This window comes from Puntigrus tetrazona, chromosome 16 (genome assembly GCF_018831695.1).
Source record: "Puntigrus tetrazona isolate hp1 chromosome 16, ASM1883169v1, whole genome shotgun sequence".
Taxonomy (NCBI): Eukaryota; Metazoa; Chordata; class Actinopteri; order Cypriniformes; family Cyprinidae; genus Puntigrus; species Puntigrus tetrazona.
In genome coordinates, this window is record NC_056714.1 from 25,201,999 (window position 1) to 25,216,998 (window position 15,000).

Below are 15,000 nucleotides of genomic sequence, written 5' to 3' on the forward strand. Positions count from 1 at the left end.
TGGGAACGTTTAATGTCTCTGCAATTCTATAAATTAATGCACAGACAGAAAAGATGATTTGCACGGTGGCGGAAACTGTGAAAATATCATTAGTATTTATAAAAATGCTCTTAAACATTGACTTACGGATCATGAACTTTGCCTGTTTGCGGCTGAGTCTTCTCTCTGAAGTTGTCACAACGTTTGGAAACTAATTTTGCGCTGTTGTGCCTGAAGACATGAAGATTAATTAATTGTTCATTTCTGATAACGTTGTCACATTGCTATATTAGTTGTCATTAAGGGCTTATTTAGAAAATTTGAAGCAAAATATGGATTGTCATTATGGGCTGAATACTGAAGATTGCAGACATTCATAATAGCTGTCAAAATTGTATTTTATGCACACACACACACACACACATATATACACATACACATACATACACACAGAGTAGATTTTTATGCTCACCAAGAATGCATTATTTATTCAAATTAGTGATGCAAAGCTGAATTTTCACCATAATTACATTTTTAGTGTCACGTGGTACTTCAGAAAACATTCCAATATGCTAAAGAAAGTTCACCCAATCGTCATTTATATGAAATATGTATCTTTGACGTTCTAAAATGTATTTCCTGCCACTTGTGGTCAATTTAACGCGTCCTTGCTAACTAACAAAGAAAAATGAAAAATTAGAAAACACTGAAATAATTTTAAATATCAGTGTTCTTCTCTGAATTGTGGTTCATTCCTTACACGGTTTCACTAAATATTAAGCTGAAAAATAACGTTTTAACGGTTTTAACACAAAATCAGCATATTGGAATGACTTCTTAATGATTGTATAATTGTGTTATAATTTATGTAATACATACATACACACACACACACACACACACAATAATATAAAAATAAAATGTTATTTTTTTCAATAATGTGTACATTTAACAATATAAACAATCTAATCTGAAAATAGAAAATAATATAAAATCAATCAATGCTAAAAAAAAAATAATAATAATAATAATCACTCAGATCTTCAACTATAACACTTAAGTTAGTACAGTTAAGGTGATCTGGTGTATGTGTATACATTTACATTAGTGAGTCACAGGGCCATCGCAGAGATCTGGAGATGGTTCTCCCATCATTGAAATGAGGCGTTGGGACACCAAACCTGCTATCTCTCTTATAGTGACTGCAATTGTACTTCCTGTCCACACGCTCTCCTGCAACAACAAAGAAAAAATGCAGACAAAAACTGTTCGTCTATGTTTTTTGAAACTATGCCGAAATAAGCAGAAAAAAAAGACAAAAACAAGTTTAAGCGAGGACCTCTAAAGACCTCTATAAGGGCTGCATTCTGACTGACCCACAAAATAGGATCCGTGTGAGCGAACGTAGAGCTGATGTCCTTCATCCGCTTCCTTCTTCACCTGATGTGTGGTTTTGGGTGGATTGATGACCTCACCGCCCGTTAGATACTGCAAAAATAATTGACAGATTTGCTGTTTCTTTTGATTACCTTGAGTCTATACATGATTATGCCAGTGAGGTTTTTTTATTACACTGGAGCGTTGTAACACCAAACATGGTTTTCTCAGAATCAAGCCAGCTTGGTAAACCAGGGCCTTGAACTCCAGACCTCCCAAGAGGAGCTTTCTGATAATTGATTTCATGAAGATGACGCAGCCTCTCTTGGAAGCGTGTTTTTGGTGCGGGATTGATCACTGATCCAGCCTGAAAATACATGCATGCAGTAAACAAGACATTTTTATCTATTACATTTGCGACAGACAAAAAAGGAGATAGAAAAAGCTAATGAATACATTTTCAGTTATTTTCAAAAGTATTTTGAACGAGTTGTTTTCAACCAGGTATCACCGCTTTCTTTCACAGAATAACGAATTGCATGCTAAGCAGTCAGATTTCAGGAGTGGGCACTCAACAGAGACTTTCCTAACCTTAATCACTGAAGCCCTGCGGATTGCTAAAGCTGACACCAAATCATCAGTTCTCATTCTGATGGATTTATCTGCTTCTTTTGACATTCATCAGATCCTCCTGTCCACCCTCTCATCGTTGGGCATCATGGGTATTCCACTCCGCTGGTTTGAATCCTACATCACTGCTAGGTCTTTCAGGGTGGCCTCGGGGTTAAATGTATCCAAAACACATCAGCTGGTCACTGGGGTTCCTCAGAGATCGATTCTTGGACCCCTACTCTTTTCCACATACACCACATCACTGGGTCCCATCATACAGGTGCATAGCTTCTCCTACCACTGCTATGCTGATGACACACAGCTCTACCTTTCGTTTCAACCAGATGATCCAACTGTAGCTTCCTGGACCTCATGCTGCCTTTTCATCATGGATAAAAGATCATCATCTGCAGCTCAACCTGGCCAAGACTGATCTTCTTGTCTTCCCAGCCACTCCAGCTCTACAGCATGACTTCACCATCCAGCTAGGTTCGTCTACAATTACCCCATCAACTTCAGTCAGAAATCTTGGTGTAATCTTAGATGAACAGCTGACTTCATAAAGACGCAACATCAGAAAGATCAGGTCCTTTCTTACGGAGCATGCTGCACAACTTCTAGTCCAGGCTCTTGTAATTTCTAGGTTGGATGCGCTTCTGGCAAGACTTCCTGCAAGCACAATCAAACCTCTACAAATGATTCAGAAAGCAGCAGAGCGATTGGTCTTCAATGAGCCCAAAAGAGCCCATGTTAACCCTCTCTTCATCTCCTTGCACTGCCTCCCGGTTTCAAGACACTGTTGCTTTCATAGAACAGCCACAGGCTCAGCACCCGCCTACTTCCATTCACTATTACAAAGCTACATCCCCTCCTGAAGTCTAAGATCTGCGAGTGAGCGCCGCCTCGTGGTACCATCGAAATGTTTCTCCAGAACATTCTCTTTCGCTGTTCCTGGCTGGTGGGATGATCTTCCTAACCCCATCCATAATGCTGGATCCCTGTCAATCTTCAAACTACAACTGAAATCTCTTTCAGCGCTACTTTACTTAATCCTAAATTAAACAAAAAAATCCCATCTCAGTATTCATTCCTTTCCCTTCCCAGCTTGTACTTATTTGAACCCTGCCTGAGGCTGGTATTACGAGCACTTCCTCTGTCTGCTTGCCTCTTTAAGATGAATCGCTTTATGTATTCCCCAATTGTAAGTCGCTTTGGATAAAAGCATCAGCAAAATGACTAAATGTAAATGTAAATGTATTTTGAGAGAAATATGACTGTTTTAACTTGTGGGCGAGTCACACATAGAAGCCAGTTTAAACATGAAGCGATAAGAACGAATGTGCACACTAAAACAATTTCAACGTCTTACATTAATGGATGATTTAGTGTTCACACCATGGACTAGTGTGCTAGCAGTATCAGGATCATTTGCTTTTCCATGGAAGACCCGAACTGTCCCAATGGGCGGCCGAGCAGAATTGACAAACTTTCTCACCACAGGTGGAGTTAAAGCCTGTAAATAAGTAAGTAAGTAAATAAATAAATATGGTATAAAATGACATACAGTTAGTAAAATGACTCACCCCTGGTGTAATTTCTTGCAGGCAAGTTTTAGTTGTGTCACCGACTGGAACGAGTTTTCCAGCCTTTCAGTTGAAATCATTATACATTAATAATGCAACAAATATTACGCAATTTTATAGTAGAAAATCGAAATTGTTAAATAGATAATTATCGTTAATCATACCGCGCGGATGTTTGGAAACGGGTCTCTGGGTCTCCAGGTGGAAGAATCCCGCTCCGTGAGACTCATGCCTACACGCTCACACATTCAATGCAGATTTATTTACGACCAGTTAACCATCCAAACAATTAAAAAACAACGACTTTACAACAAGCAGCACTAATTACAAAGACCTACAAACACGCAGACGCGTTTGTTTACCTTCTGTTACCTGACGACGTAACTTGATGATGACGCCAGTCTCTCAGACGTCCACCTGTCAGAAAGTCGATTTCCAAATTAAGCGTGTTTGTTTTATATTCTGAAATTATCCTACTGTCTGTTGTCTGCATGGAACAAAGACGTAAACTGTATGCGCTTTTAAACGCAAAAAAAGTTGTTTTCGAGAAAAAAGTGAATTAATAGTTTTAAAAACGTTAACTGGGTACTAAATATGAAAGTAAATGACTCTAACGTAACGTTAAGGAATTTCAACGGTTAAATTAAATGTAAAATGATAAAAATAAACTTTGATAATTCTCTCTTATGAAAAGAAAACGTTTGTGATGAGCGTTGTTCTGATTGGCCGATTTGTCGCCGGTGAGTCTGACGTCAGATCCAGTCATCCGATCCGTCATCATCAGTTTTGATGCAAAAGGGGAAGTTGGGAGGAACCGAGAGGAAGGTACGAGTCTGTGGGCTTTAAACATTTGAACGGTTATCATCATTTAAATGTCTTTTGCTTTGTTTTTAACTAAGCCGCACTGTTGCCCAGATATTTTTATTGTGTTGCTTATTTTAACGGTTTATTTATAAGGTGTCACGCTTAGTGTTGTGTGCGCGCGAGCATAGCGCGCGGCCTGTTTTTCTCTTAGCATTAGCACCATTAGCTTTCGGGATCCGTTTGAGCGGAGCGTCTGAGAAACTGACAGACCCGTTAAAGTACCGCTAAAAACACAGTCGGAACGCGATCGTCATTGAGTTTTTACATGTGTGTATTAAAGAGAAAGACAAGGGAGACGTAGTATCATTAGCACTGTTAGCGCCACAAGCTAGCAGGCAGCTCCAGCTTCATATCTTGCCATTAAATGCGCGTACTGTTAAATAATGGAGTGATTTTACTCTGCTATCACTCTGAAACCGAAGCTATTACTAAATTGTGCCGTGGACACTTTATTAACCGATCGGCTGCTGTTGGTTTTGAAGAGCCAGATTATGCTAAACGTTAAATAAGTCACGTTTCATCAGTACTGTTTATTTAATTTGAGCGTATCCTATCATTTTCGTGTAAATAAATAGACATTTATAAAAGTATTTTAATTTGAAAGCGTTTAGGGGCTATTACAAAGCACTGATTGATAATTAGCGTCAATAATAGTTTTGCACTGTCACTGTGTCATACTTTCTGTATCGCATAAGATATAACAGGGTTGTAGGTAAAGTATATGTAGTGTAGAATGTAACGTAGGCATTGGGACTGTGTTCAAATAGCATATGACCACACTAGTCTTACTGTTTCTGCAGTATACATGGTATTTGTACTTTTCTGAATGACCTACTATATTTTAGTAGTTTTTAATATAAACACCGAATAGTGAAAACCTTGTATGTCTACATTGTAGTGTGTCGACTCAAAATGCGAAATTAAGGAATTAAAAAGTAAAAGAGAACAGTTGGATATCGGTATTTTTTTTTTTTTGCCTGCTAATAAATATTCTTAACTTTTCTGTTGTTATTAATGGGCTTTTGCTTATTGTTTCTTAAAGTTTTATTAATACTAAAATAATTTGGCTGTAAACAATATATACAAAAGAAGGCCATTTCTACCACAGTGAAAAACATTTTAGTTTTTTTAAAATATAAATATATATATATATATATATATATATATATATATATATATATATATATATATATATATATATATGTGTGTGTGTGTGTGTGTATATATGTTGTAATTTTGACATTGTCATTTATATAATGAATCATGACTTTTTCATAATTATTATTGTCAAATTCAAATTTTATTTGTCACATACACATACATACATGGTACGCGTCATGCAGTGAAATGTTTTTTACAACCGTCCAGCGTCAGAATAGAAACAAAATATATATCTATAGAAGAAACAAGAAAGAAAACAATATATATATAAAATATAAAAAATATATGTACACAAAGAAAGTGTGCAAAGTATAAAAGGTAAAAAAGAAATAAAGTTTAAAATATAAGTATAAAATGGCGGCGCCGTATTTAAAAGGTAAAAAATTAAATAAGTATAAAATATAAAGTCAATTGTGTTTCATAGTTCTGACACATAATTCATGTCACTTTCATGTTTTGTCATAAATATGCCTCTCATAATTATAATTTATTATCTAATTATGATTTTCCCCTGTGGCAGAAATGGCCTTCTATAATATACAGTAATAAACTAGCATTTCATCCCCATCGTGGCTTTGGTTTTTGTTTGTGATCTTTAAGGGCATGAGGCTGATGTCATTGGGTTTTTGGGTCAATGCACAAAGGATATTTAAGGCTTAACACAGCGGCGGTTCCTAAACAATGTCTGTTGTCTATGATTTAGTCATGTGACCACATTGGTATGGATGTAATTGATGGCATGACAGACCGCAACAATAGATGTTCTTACCATATCAATGTTACAGTCTCACATGAGCTGAAGTTCTGGGCCTAAATTATGCTTATTACAGAATATAAAATATGGTGCATGTTTTCTAATTGGCCACAAATGTATATTGTGCAACTCTGGTTATCTTAAGGTTGTATCTGGCTAAGCCCTGATATATTGCATTATGTAAGTTAACTTGCGCGTGATACTAGATCATTAATGTTTGTTCCTGCAGATCTGGGAGTGACCGTTTGAGAAGCACCTCTTGACTTCAGTACAGGAGATTGGGGCTTAGGGTCATGGCAGGAAGAGGTGGAGCAACAAGACCTAACGGGCCGAACGCCGGCAACAAAATCTGTCAGTTCAAACTAGTGCTCTTGGGGGAGTCTGCTGTGGGGAAGTCAAGTCTAGTCCTTCGTTTTGTAAAAGGACAGTTTCACGAGTTTCAGGAAAGCACAATAGGCGGTAAGACCTGCATTATATTGCCTGCATATAATAACTAATATCTGATGTGACGCTAATGCACTTATGTATGGGGAGTTTGAACAATATTGTGCATTACGGTAATGATATATCACTAGTATTATGTAACTAAAACAACATAAATAAATAAAGGAGCGATTGTATTATCACTCTGATTTGTAACAATATTAGCTATGGTTTGTTTTTACAAGTCATGTTTTATCAAATGTTTATGGATAGGCAGTACAGCTGTGTGTTATGGTACTAGTTATTTTTATTGTATAAATCGTACCGTAAATCTTATTACGGTAACGGTACGTTACAATATAATTACTTTTGCACTAATTTCGCTTGCGGATGGGCAGAATGACCAAAATTGCTTGTTGTATTTTAATTGTATTGTAAGTTGAGTATATATTAAAAGCTGAGCCAATGGTTAACAGTTAAACAAATAAAACAACCAACTAATATTATAAAATAGATATTTAATTGTACATTCTTATTTGAAGAGCCACATTTGTCATCGTAATAGTCACGTATACACAATGTTATCAACATCTCAGTCGGCTAAAACATTTCTATCGTTGGTATATGCAGGCATATTGCTCATTAGTACCTAATGAACTCCTCTCTCCACTAGCTGCCTTCTTGACTCAGACAGTATGTTTGGATGACACAACAGTCAAGTTTGAGATCTGGGACACAGCCGGCCAGGAACGCTACCACAGTCTGGCCCCAATGTATTACAGAGGAGCACAGGCTGCCATAGTGGTGTATGACATTACAAATGAAGTGAGTCCTATGTTCCAATTTTTCCAATAACAATAACTCTGTAAAATCTACAGAAGACAACGCTGTTGTCATTTAGCCCAAGACGGTTCAGTATCGATTCATTTCAGTTCAAATACGTTTTGAGATTGAACTTCCTCCCGAGTCAAACTTCTAAACTGAGCTGCAAAATGACTGCGACCCGAGTGTGAATGCGGCAGGGTGGAGTTACTTACTCGCATGCAAAAGATGAATATATGATTTTTATATGAATACAAAAAAACATCCCACTTAATTCTAGAGTTCACTGAGAAGGTTTTTGAGAAAAGTAATTATTACAAAAAAGCATGATAAACCTCTGAATCCAGAAAATGCTTTAAGAGAAATGCATGTTGTTTTTTTGTGTTGTTTTCCTTTTAGGAATCATTTGCACGTGCAAAAAACTGGGTGAAAGAGCTTCAGAGACAAGCCAGTCCAAATATTGTAATAGCTTTGGCTGGAAACAAGGCAGACCTTGCCAACAAGAGAGCGCTGGACTTTCAGGTTTGCGATGTTTGAACAGCCACAGAGGAGCAGACGCTTCCTGTTGGCTTTACAAATGAGATGTGGAACTGTTTATAAACAAACATGCAATGCAGACCTCCAGTCGCTTAGAGCTGTTTGTTTAGAGTCTGAAACCCTGACAACTTTTTTTTTTTTTTTATGGTTCACAGGATGCACAGTCATATGCAGATGACAACAGTTTGCTCTTTATGGAAACATCGGCAAAGACTTCAATGAACGTGAATGAGATTTTTATGGCCATTGGTAAGTTTATCGACCAGTTTTGGTAAATAGTTCTACACTGCCATTCAGAAGTTTAGGATTGGTATGATTTTTAGTCTTTATGAAAGCGCACATTTTTAGTTTTGATCAATAAATATACAGTGAAATCAATAATGTTGCAAAATAACTTTTCTATTTTAATATATTTTAAAATGTCACTTATTCCTGTGATGCAAGGCAAGTTTCCAGCATCATTACTCCAGTCTTCAGTGTTACGTGATCCCTCAGAAATCTAATATTCTGATATGCTGTTTAAAAAACATGTTCTGGTTGTAAATACAATTTAATGTTCAATGAATGGTTCACAAAAAAAATAGAATTTGCTGTATATTTTATCATTTGTTTTTCTTCAACTAAGGTAGATCAGATGTGATAAAACATTAGCCACGTTTAAATCTAGACTTAGAATTCATCTGTTAGCTATTTTCCGAATGAGCACTGTGTCATCATTAAGTTTTTAAATTCTGTGTTTTACTGTTGTGATTTTTTTTGTTGTTGTTTGTTTTAGTGAATCCATTTATTTAAAGCCTTTTGACTTGTGCAAGAAATGTGCTATATAAATAAACTTGCCTCGACTTACCTAAACTGATTTAAAAAAGGAACGTAGCATTCCATCACTTGCTCATCAATGTATCCTCAGCAGTGGATGGGTGCCGTCAGAATGAGAGTCCTAACAGCTCATAAGAAACAAATCCATTAATTACAGACTGCTACTTCCGGCTAAAACATCCATCCATAATATTGTTTTCTCAATGAAAAAAATAAAAAAATGAACCTGAATCAGGTGAGAAATATGAACACGGTCTATAAGTAAACACTGTCTGTTCTAAACCCATTCACTGCAGAGGATAAGCCGTTGATGTGATGCTAACGTTCTGCTAAATCTGTTACAGTAACTCAATCGCATCTTGGATGGCTTGAGTACATTTTTGGGCGAATTATTCCTTTAACTTGCAAACATAATGCGACATAATTGGTTACATTTACAAAAATACCTCGTGTTTTTGCACCTTAGCAAAGAAACTACCCAAGAATGAGCCCCAGCCTGCAGGTGCCAACACAGGACGCAACAGAGGTGTGGATCTAACAGAAACGGCACAGCCTGCGAAAGGTCCCTGCTGTAGCAACTAAACAGCGATGGTCCTCACCTCCTAACCAACCGCATCACATCTGGACATGGGGCTCCTCCTTCCAAACCTCGCTCCTTGGATTAGCTAAAGACTCTGTATAGCTGTGTTTCTAATACTTTTTTTTTTTTTTTTTTTTATTTTTAAGAAAAAAATGTAAATCAGCAGTCTACTGGATGCATGTATCACTACAAATGCTAAATACACATTTTAACTTAATTCAGCAGGAGAACAAACCCGGATGAAAGCGTGAGAGAGAGAGAGAGAGAGAGAGAGAGAGAGAGAGTGAAATATTGAGTGTGTTTGTATGAGTTTAGTATGTGGAACTGATTATAACCTTATAACCAGGCCCAGGCGCAATCTGCAGATTAAAACAATGTGTTAAACAAAGCTATCCTTAGTGGTAACTGTAAGCATAATCAAATTTAGCAAACTAATAAACCTCATGAATGCATTACAGTTCTGTGGAAATCTGCATGCAGATTTCGTGTAGGCCTGTTTATGAATCAAATTTGAATCGGAGAAAGAGTTCAAGAAGTTGGTTTCTGGTTGTAGTTTGGATGCAGTAGCTTCATATTCTGGTTAGGCATTCCTCAATGCACCCGCTGTGTCCTTAGTACACCACATATTGCAGTATGGCCATGATGATATTGAAAATATTGGGCCTTCAGGAGCATGACTCAAAGTCATCCAGCTCTTTGGCAGAAGGGATCTTACAAATGGCTTGGCGAATCGATATTGTCTTTCGGGATAAAGAACAAATCAAGGAACACAGTTGGTAAAACATGTTCAGCCTGCTGTATGAATGATGATTATTATTAATTAGGACTGTATTGTCATTTCTGTGTTATGCTTATACACTTATTGCCAGGCCCAGATGGACTCCTTTCTGGGGTAAAATCTACTGAACTCCATTGGTAGCTGTGCATATTAAAAAAAAATGTGCAAAAGTATTTATTTAAAAAAACGTATGGGGAGGTGCATGCAAGCTTCTTTCAGCCCACAAAAAAAAATTTCAAGATCTGAAAAAATAAATCTGAGATGGTCTCATAATTCTGACTTTTCTCACAACTGAGTTAGACTCGCATTACTGAAAAAAGCATTTAGAATTTTGACTCTTTGTTGCAATTCCAAGTTCATACAGTCAACGTCTGAAGTGGATCAAAAAGTTGTCATAAAACAAGAACGCTTTTTGGTTTTAGGTTTTGATCCACTTCAAATGTTGCCGACTGTATTCGCAGTAGTTTCTTTGCATTCTGACTTTTCTTCCTTTTCACAATTCTAGCTTCGTTTCCCTCTGAACTGCAAATTTATGTCTCGTAATTACGGGTTGATATTTGACAGTTCTGACTTTTCAGAGTCGTCTGAATTGTTTTTGCATAGGCAAAAAAAAACATATGTGAGCAAAATTTGCTGTTACCTTTTATTTTTTTTTTTATCCCATGGCGGAGAAGCTTGCATGTGTAAAAGTGTGATCATTTGAGTCGTGCACAATTCCTATGTGGGCCTGGTAATTATCAATTTAAAAAACAAACAAAAAAAAAATCACTTTTCAGACATGTCCAGGAATCTTTCTCTGCTATTTTTTATGTAATCTTACTGGAAGTCATGAGCAAACTGGAAGCGCCTGATTATGTCGGTGATGCAGTGCAGTTTTGTGTTGACACATGTACTCTGAAGACTAAAGGCGTGTGTTTGTGGGCAGATTTAAATGATACCTGCTGTCAGACAAAAGACTTGGTGAGAGCTTTTGCTTCAAAACATGATCTTTCACCGTTTTTGTGGGCATGTCTGCATCATTTAGGTGTGCCTGCCGTGACGGACAGTATTTTGCACACTGTACAGCCTCTCATAAATCCTACTACCAGTTTGAAGTTTCTTTTAACGGAGAATCATGTTTAAATGGTGGTCTTTTTAATGTACGTAGTGTTATTAACAAACAAACTTGACATTTAGTCAGTGGTCTGTCTTGTACCTTCTCTGAAAATGCTCAATGTTTTTATTTCTAAGAACCTATTGAATTGCACAATTTTGAGTTGCTTTTTATTATTATTATTATTATTATTATATAAATTGTGGCTGCCTGTCGTATCCAAAATGATTTAATCATGGATTACAGTGGACATATAACGCTCCTGAAGTACCACAGGTAGCTAGTAAACTTAACTGGCAGACGTTCAATAAACCAAACAGATTCAGCGGCGTTATGCATTAACACTGAGGGACTGATACATTTTTAATGTCCAGGTACTAGTATATTTCCAATAAAGGGGGTGAATTGTATACACACATGCTGTGGATGTTTGATTCAGGTGGTTTTGATTCCGATTGAATAGCGTGTTTGGGATATAAATATCCTATACACCAGCAGTTCCATCAGATGAGTTACAGTTAGCAGGATCAACTTATCCTGTTGTAGATTCCTCCTTTTCCACTGTGACTTTCGTTTGACTCGCTTGTCCAATCCAGAGCGCGTTTTTTCCCAATACTGAATCCGCAAAAGAATCAGAACAAAACTGGTTCCAACTGCTTCTTCCATCTCCTGCAAGCCGCTTGAAACCGGAATGAGCAGTTTGGTGAAGGCCGCACGGTCACCAAAGTCCAATAACTTCATCAAGCAAGCGAAGAAAACGAGGCTTGAACATCTCAGACACATCCCGAACCCTTCGTTTCTTTCAGCTCCATGCCCATTTTTGGAACATTCTTAAACATAAAGACGCTTCACAATCCCACAGAAGAATTTTTTTGTGTGTAAATGCTTCCGAAAAGAACCTTTTAACATCTGGAGAACCTTTCAGTTCCACAAAAGGTTTCAGAAGGAAGGTTTTGTAAAGATCAAAAGGAACGACCATTTTTGGTTCAAGTTTTGATTTAATCAACAGCTCCTGAACTGTTTTTATTAGTGTGACGAACATTTCAGCAATATAAAAGAACCCTTTTCCACTATAAATAAGTTAGTGGAGTGGAAAGCTTCCACAAAAAGTTATATGAAACCATTAACACCGATAAAGAACCTTGATTTTTTTAATAGTGCGTGAGGGATGTTATAATTATCTGTAGAATCATTTAACTGTAGAGAACCTTTTGTGCAATGAAAAGTTTCCATAGATTTTCTACATCAGTGCCAGTTAAAAAAAAAAAAATAAACAAATTGTGTTTGCTTTTTGAAGAGGTGTTCGTTAAGTTTCCTCAAAGTGTTTTAGTAGTGTTTTAGCTCTGCCCTGAGATTATTATCTGAATATGCTGCACCATGCGTCCATGGCTTCTCTTTACCATTCATATGAAAATACAGAAATCACACGTGTCTAAAAACACACACACACACACACACAAAATGCACAAGACTTCAGAGAAAAAAGTTTGGCTGTCTGTCTATATTGAAAAACGCCGGCATGAAGAAAGCTTTGACTCCAGTAGGCCCCTCTTTGTCGTATTTTCAGGATCCGAATCAGTACATCTAGTGCTTGGGAATTATGAACTACTTTTATATAATAAAATACACCCCATAAATCATCTGCACTCTCTAATGAAAATTAGCTGTCCACCCGCTTTTAACGTGGATAGTATTAGTTGTATATATGCAGACTTTATGGTTTAGTAAACCCATAGTGAGGTACGTTTTGAAGCTTCTCCTTACCTGCACGTGCTCCTCCTATCCAGCAGATGGCAGCAGGACACTTTCCCAGCTCCGCTCTACGTGCTGGTTGTTTGTCCTCGGAAAAACTCTTTACTCGGTAAAAGTGATTAAAAAAAGTTTTCCGTGCGAGTCTCTTTGGGCTTTTTCCACATGAGCTCCACCGCGGCTCGGTCAGACCGAATCAGGGTAATTTGGTGCGCAGGTGATGCAAATTACCCAGAGGCCATTGTGGTTTGTGTGAATCAAAATCAATATGCATGCAAATTGGGCATGACCCAATTCATCTGGGTCGATCCGACTCGTTCTTACAAGTAGCCAATCACTGATTCAGAAAGCACTCAGACAAAGCAGACTACGGAATAGAAAAAGTTCAAGTAGCACAGGAATTAATTTGGATTAATCTGTTCATGGACTTCACCCGACCTCACGCTTTTTGCATTTTCTCACAAAATCTGCGTATTGTCACGAGAGCTGTTTAACAAATAGGCTACCGTTGACTTCAGTTAGCTAGCTCCATCTCGGAAAATAATCATAATTTTGGCACAGCCGCACACACTAAACCAGGAGCTATTTTACCTGTTGCTGAACGTGTTTCAACGTTGAATTCTAGTGATCATCTCTATTTAATTCCTCAGTGGAAAATTCTATTTTCAAAATGAACACCACGTGTAGGACTCGTTTTGTCCAGCGTCTGGAGCTTCTTGAGTTCATAGCTTCTGTGAGCGTTTAGACATTGAAGCAGCAAGGTGACTTTGTGGACATCTGAGTTGTTTTCTGCCACGATATGCATCTCCTGTCGTGCCTGTCACCCGCAGCCCTGAGATGACATCACGCTGACAGTCCTATTAAGATGATAACTCTGACCGCCGCATATATTACTGTCACCCCACTCACCGCTTCATCCTCTCTGAATGAAAAGAACCAGAGGATTGTGTCAAACAGGCCTCGTCGCAGAGAGGGTATCAGATATCTGTAGGGTGAGTGCTTTTTTGAAGACTCAAACCACGACTGTGATATCTTCTGTGTGTTCACGGAGGGTGAAATGGTTTTAAAGCGGCGGAAACTTACAGTTGATGTCATTTAGCTTTCTTCCTGTCACAGTTAATATTGTTAACTAAAACTACTACACCAGTTTTGTAACTGAAATGAAGCGAAATCAGATAAAATATAACTAAATAAATGACTAAATATTAAGTGAAATAAATTTAAATTAGTGGGAACAAATACCAAATGAACTAAAGGTACAATTATTAAAACACGATAAAAGAAAGTTCTTACAAATAAAAATCACTAAAGTATATATATATATATAAACAAAATATATATATATATTTTGTTTTGATATATATAGCAAATATATATATATATATATATATAATATATATATATATATATATATATATATATATATATATATATATATAATAAAAAAAGCAGATATATATTGCATTCTATTGCATGTATTTTTTTATATAGTTTTTAACCTAATCAAAATAAACCATCTGCAGATTGGTGAAGATTAACTGGAATACACAATGAAAAAATATGATTTTTGAAAATTGTTAAAATGCTAAATATTAGGCCAAAACAGACTTGCAAGCACGCGAATGTACTACTCAGGGACACCTGATCGATAATAAACTTACAAAACGTTTATGTTCTTCTTGAACAATTCTGTTTTATGCAAAAAAACTCTTTTAAAACTTCTTACCAGCCACTTGGCGTCATTCTAGAACCCAACGACAATCCAGTCGGTTCCCAATGGATAAAATCTGTGTTCTCATTCAATTCAATTTCAATTCGACACGAATCCAAATTAAGGAAGCGTTGCGGAGGTTAAGGACAGTTCGCAGGACT

The 15,000-nt window shown here is 37.0% G+C and overlaps 2 protein-coding genes across 3 annotated transcripts in view; one reads left to right on the forward strand and one right to left on the reverse strand.

Moving 5' to 3' along the window:
- Positions 1 to 4,210, reverse strand: part of LOC122360868 (EF-hand domain-containing family member B-like) — a 5,258-nt gene extending 1,048 nt beyond the window's left edge. The window contains exons 1-9 of the mRNA XM_043261711.1: positions 3,914 to 4,210; positions 3,716 to 3,783; positions 3,552 to 3,614; positions 3,338 to 3,481; positions 1,532 to 1,723; positions 1,356 to 1,467; positions 1,083 to 1,212; positions 127 to 210; positions 8 to 26 (exon numbers count right to left, since the gene is read on the reverse strand). Coding sequence (XP_043117646.1) covers positions 8 to 26; positions 127 to 210; positions 1,083 to 1,212; positions 1,356 to 1,467; positions 1,532 to 1,723; positions 3,338 to 3,481; positions 3,552 to 3,614; positions 3,716 to 3,781 — 810 coding nt within the window. The 5' untranslated portion in view covers positions 3,782 to 3,783; positions 3,914 to 4,210. The remainder of the gene's footprint in view (positions 1 to 7; positions 27 to 126; positions 211 to 1,082; positions 1,213 to 1,355; positions 1,468 to 1,531; positions 1,724 to 3,337; positions 3,482 to 3,551; positions 3,615 to 3,715; positions 3,784 to 3,913) is intronic.
- Positions 4,211 to 4,297: 87 nt separating this feature from the next.
- Positions 4,298 to 11,789, forward strand: LOC122360523 (ras-related protein Rab-5A-like). Of its 2 annotated transcripts, XM_043261196.1 has the most exons (6): positions 4,298 to 4,376; positions 6,560 to 6,789; positions 7,427 to 7,578; positions 7,975 to 8,097; positions 8,268 to 8,361; positions 9,395 to 11,789. In XM_043261196.1, exons 2-6 carry the CDS (start codon positions 6,624 to 6,626, stop codon positions 9,508 to 9,510), a joined length of 651 nt encoding a protein of 216 aa, XP_043117131.1. In that variant the 5' UTR covers positions 4,298 to 4,376; positions 6,560 to 6,623; the 3' UTR covers positions 9,511 to 11,789. The 2 variants fall into 2 exon arrangements, with proteins under 2 accessions (XP_043117131.1, XP_043117132.1); XM_043261197.1 differs by lacking the exon at positions 7,975 to 8,097.
- Positions 11,790 to 15,000: the final 3,211 nt, after the last annotated feature.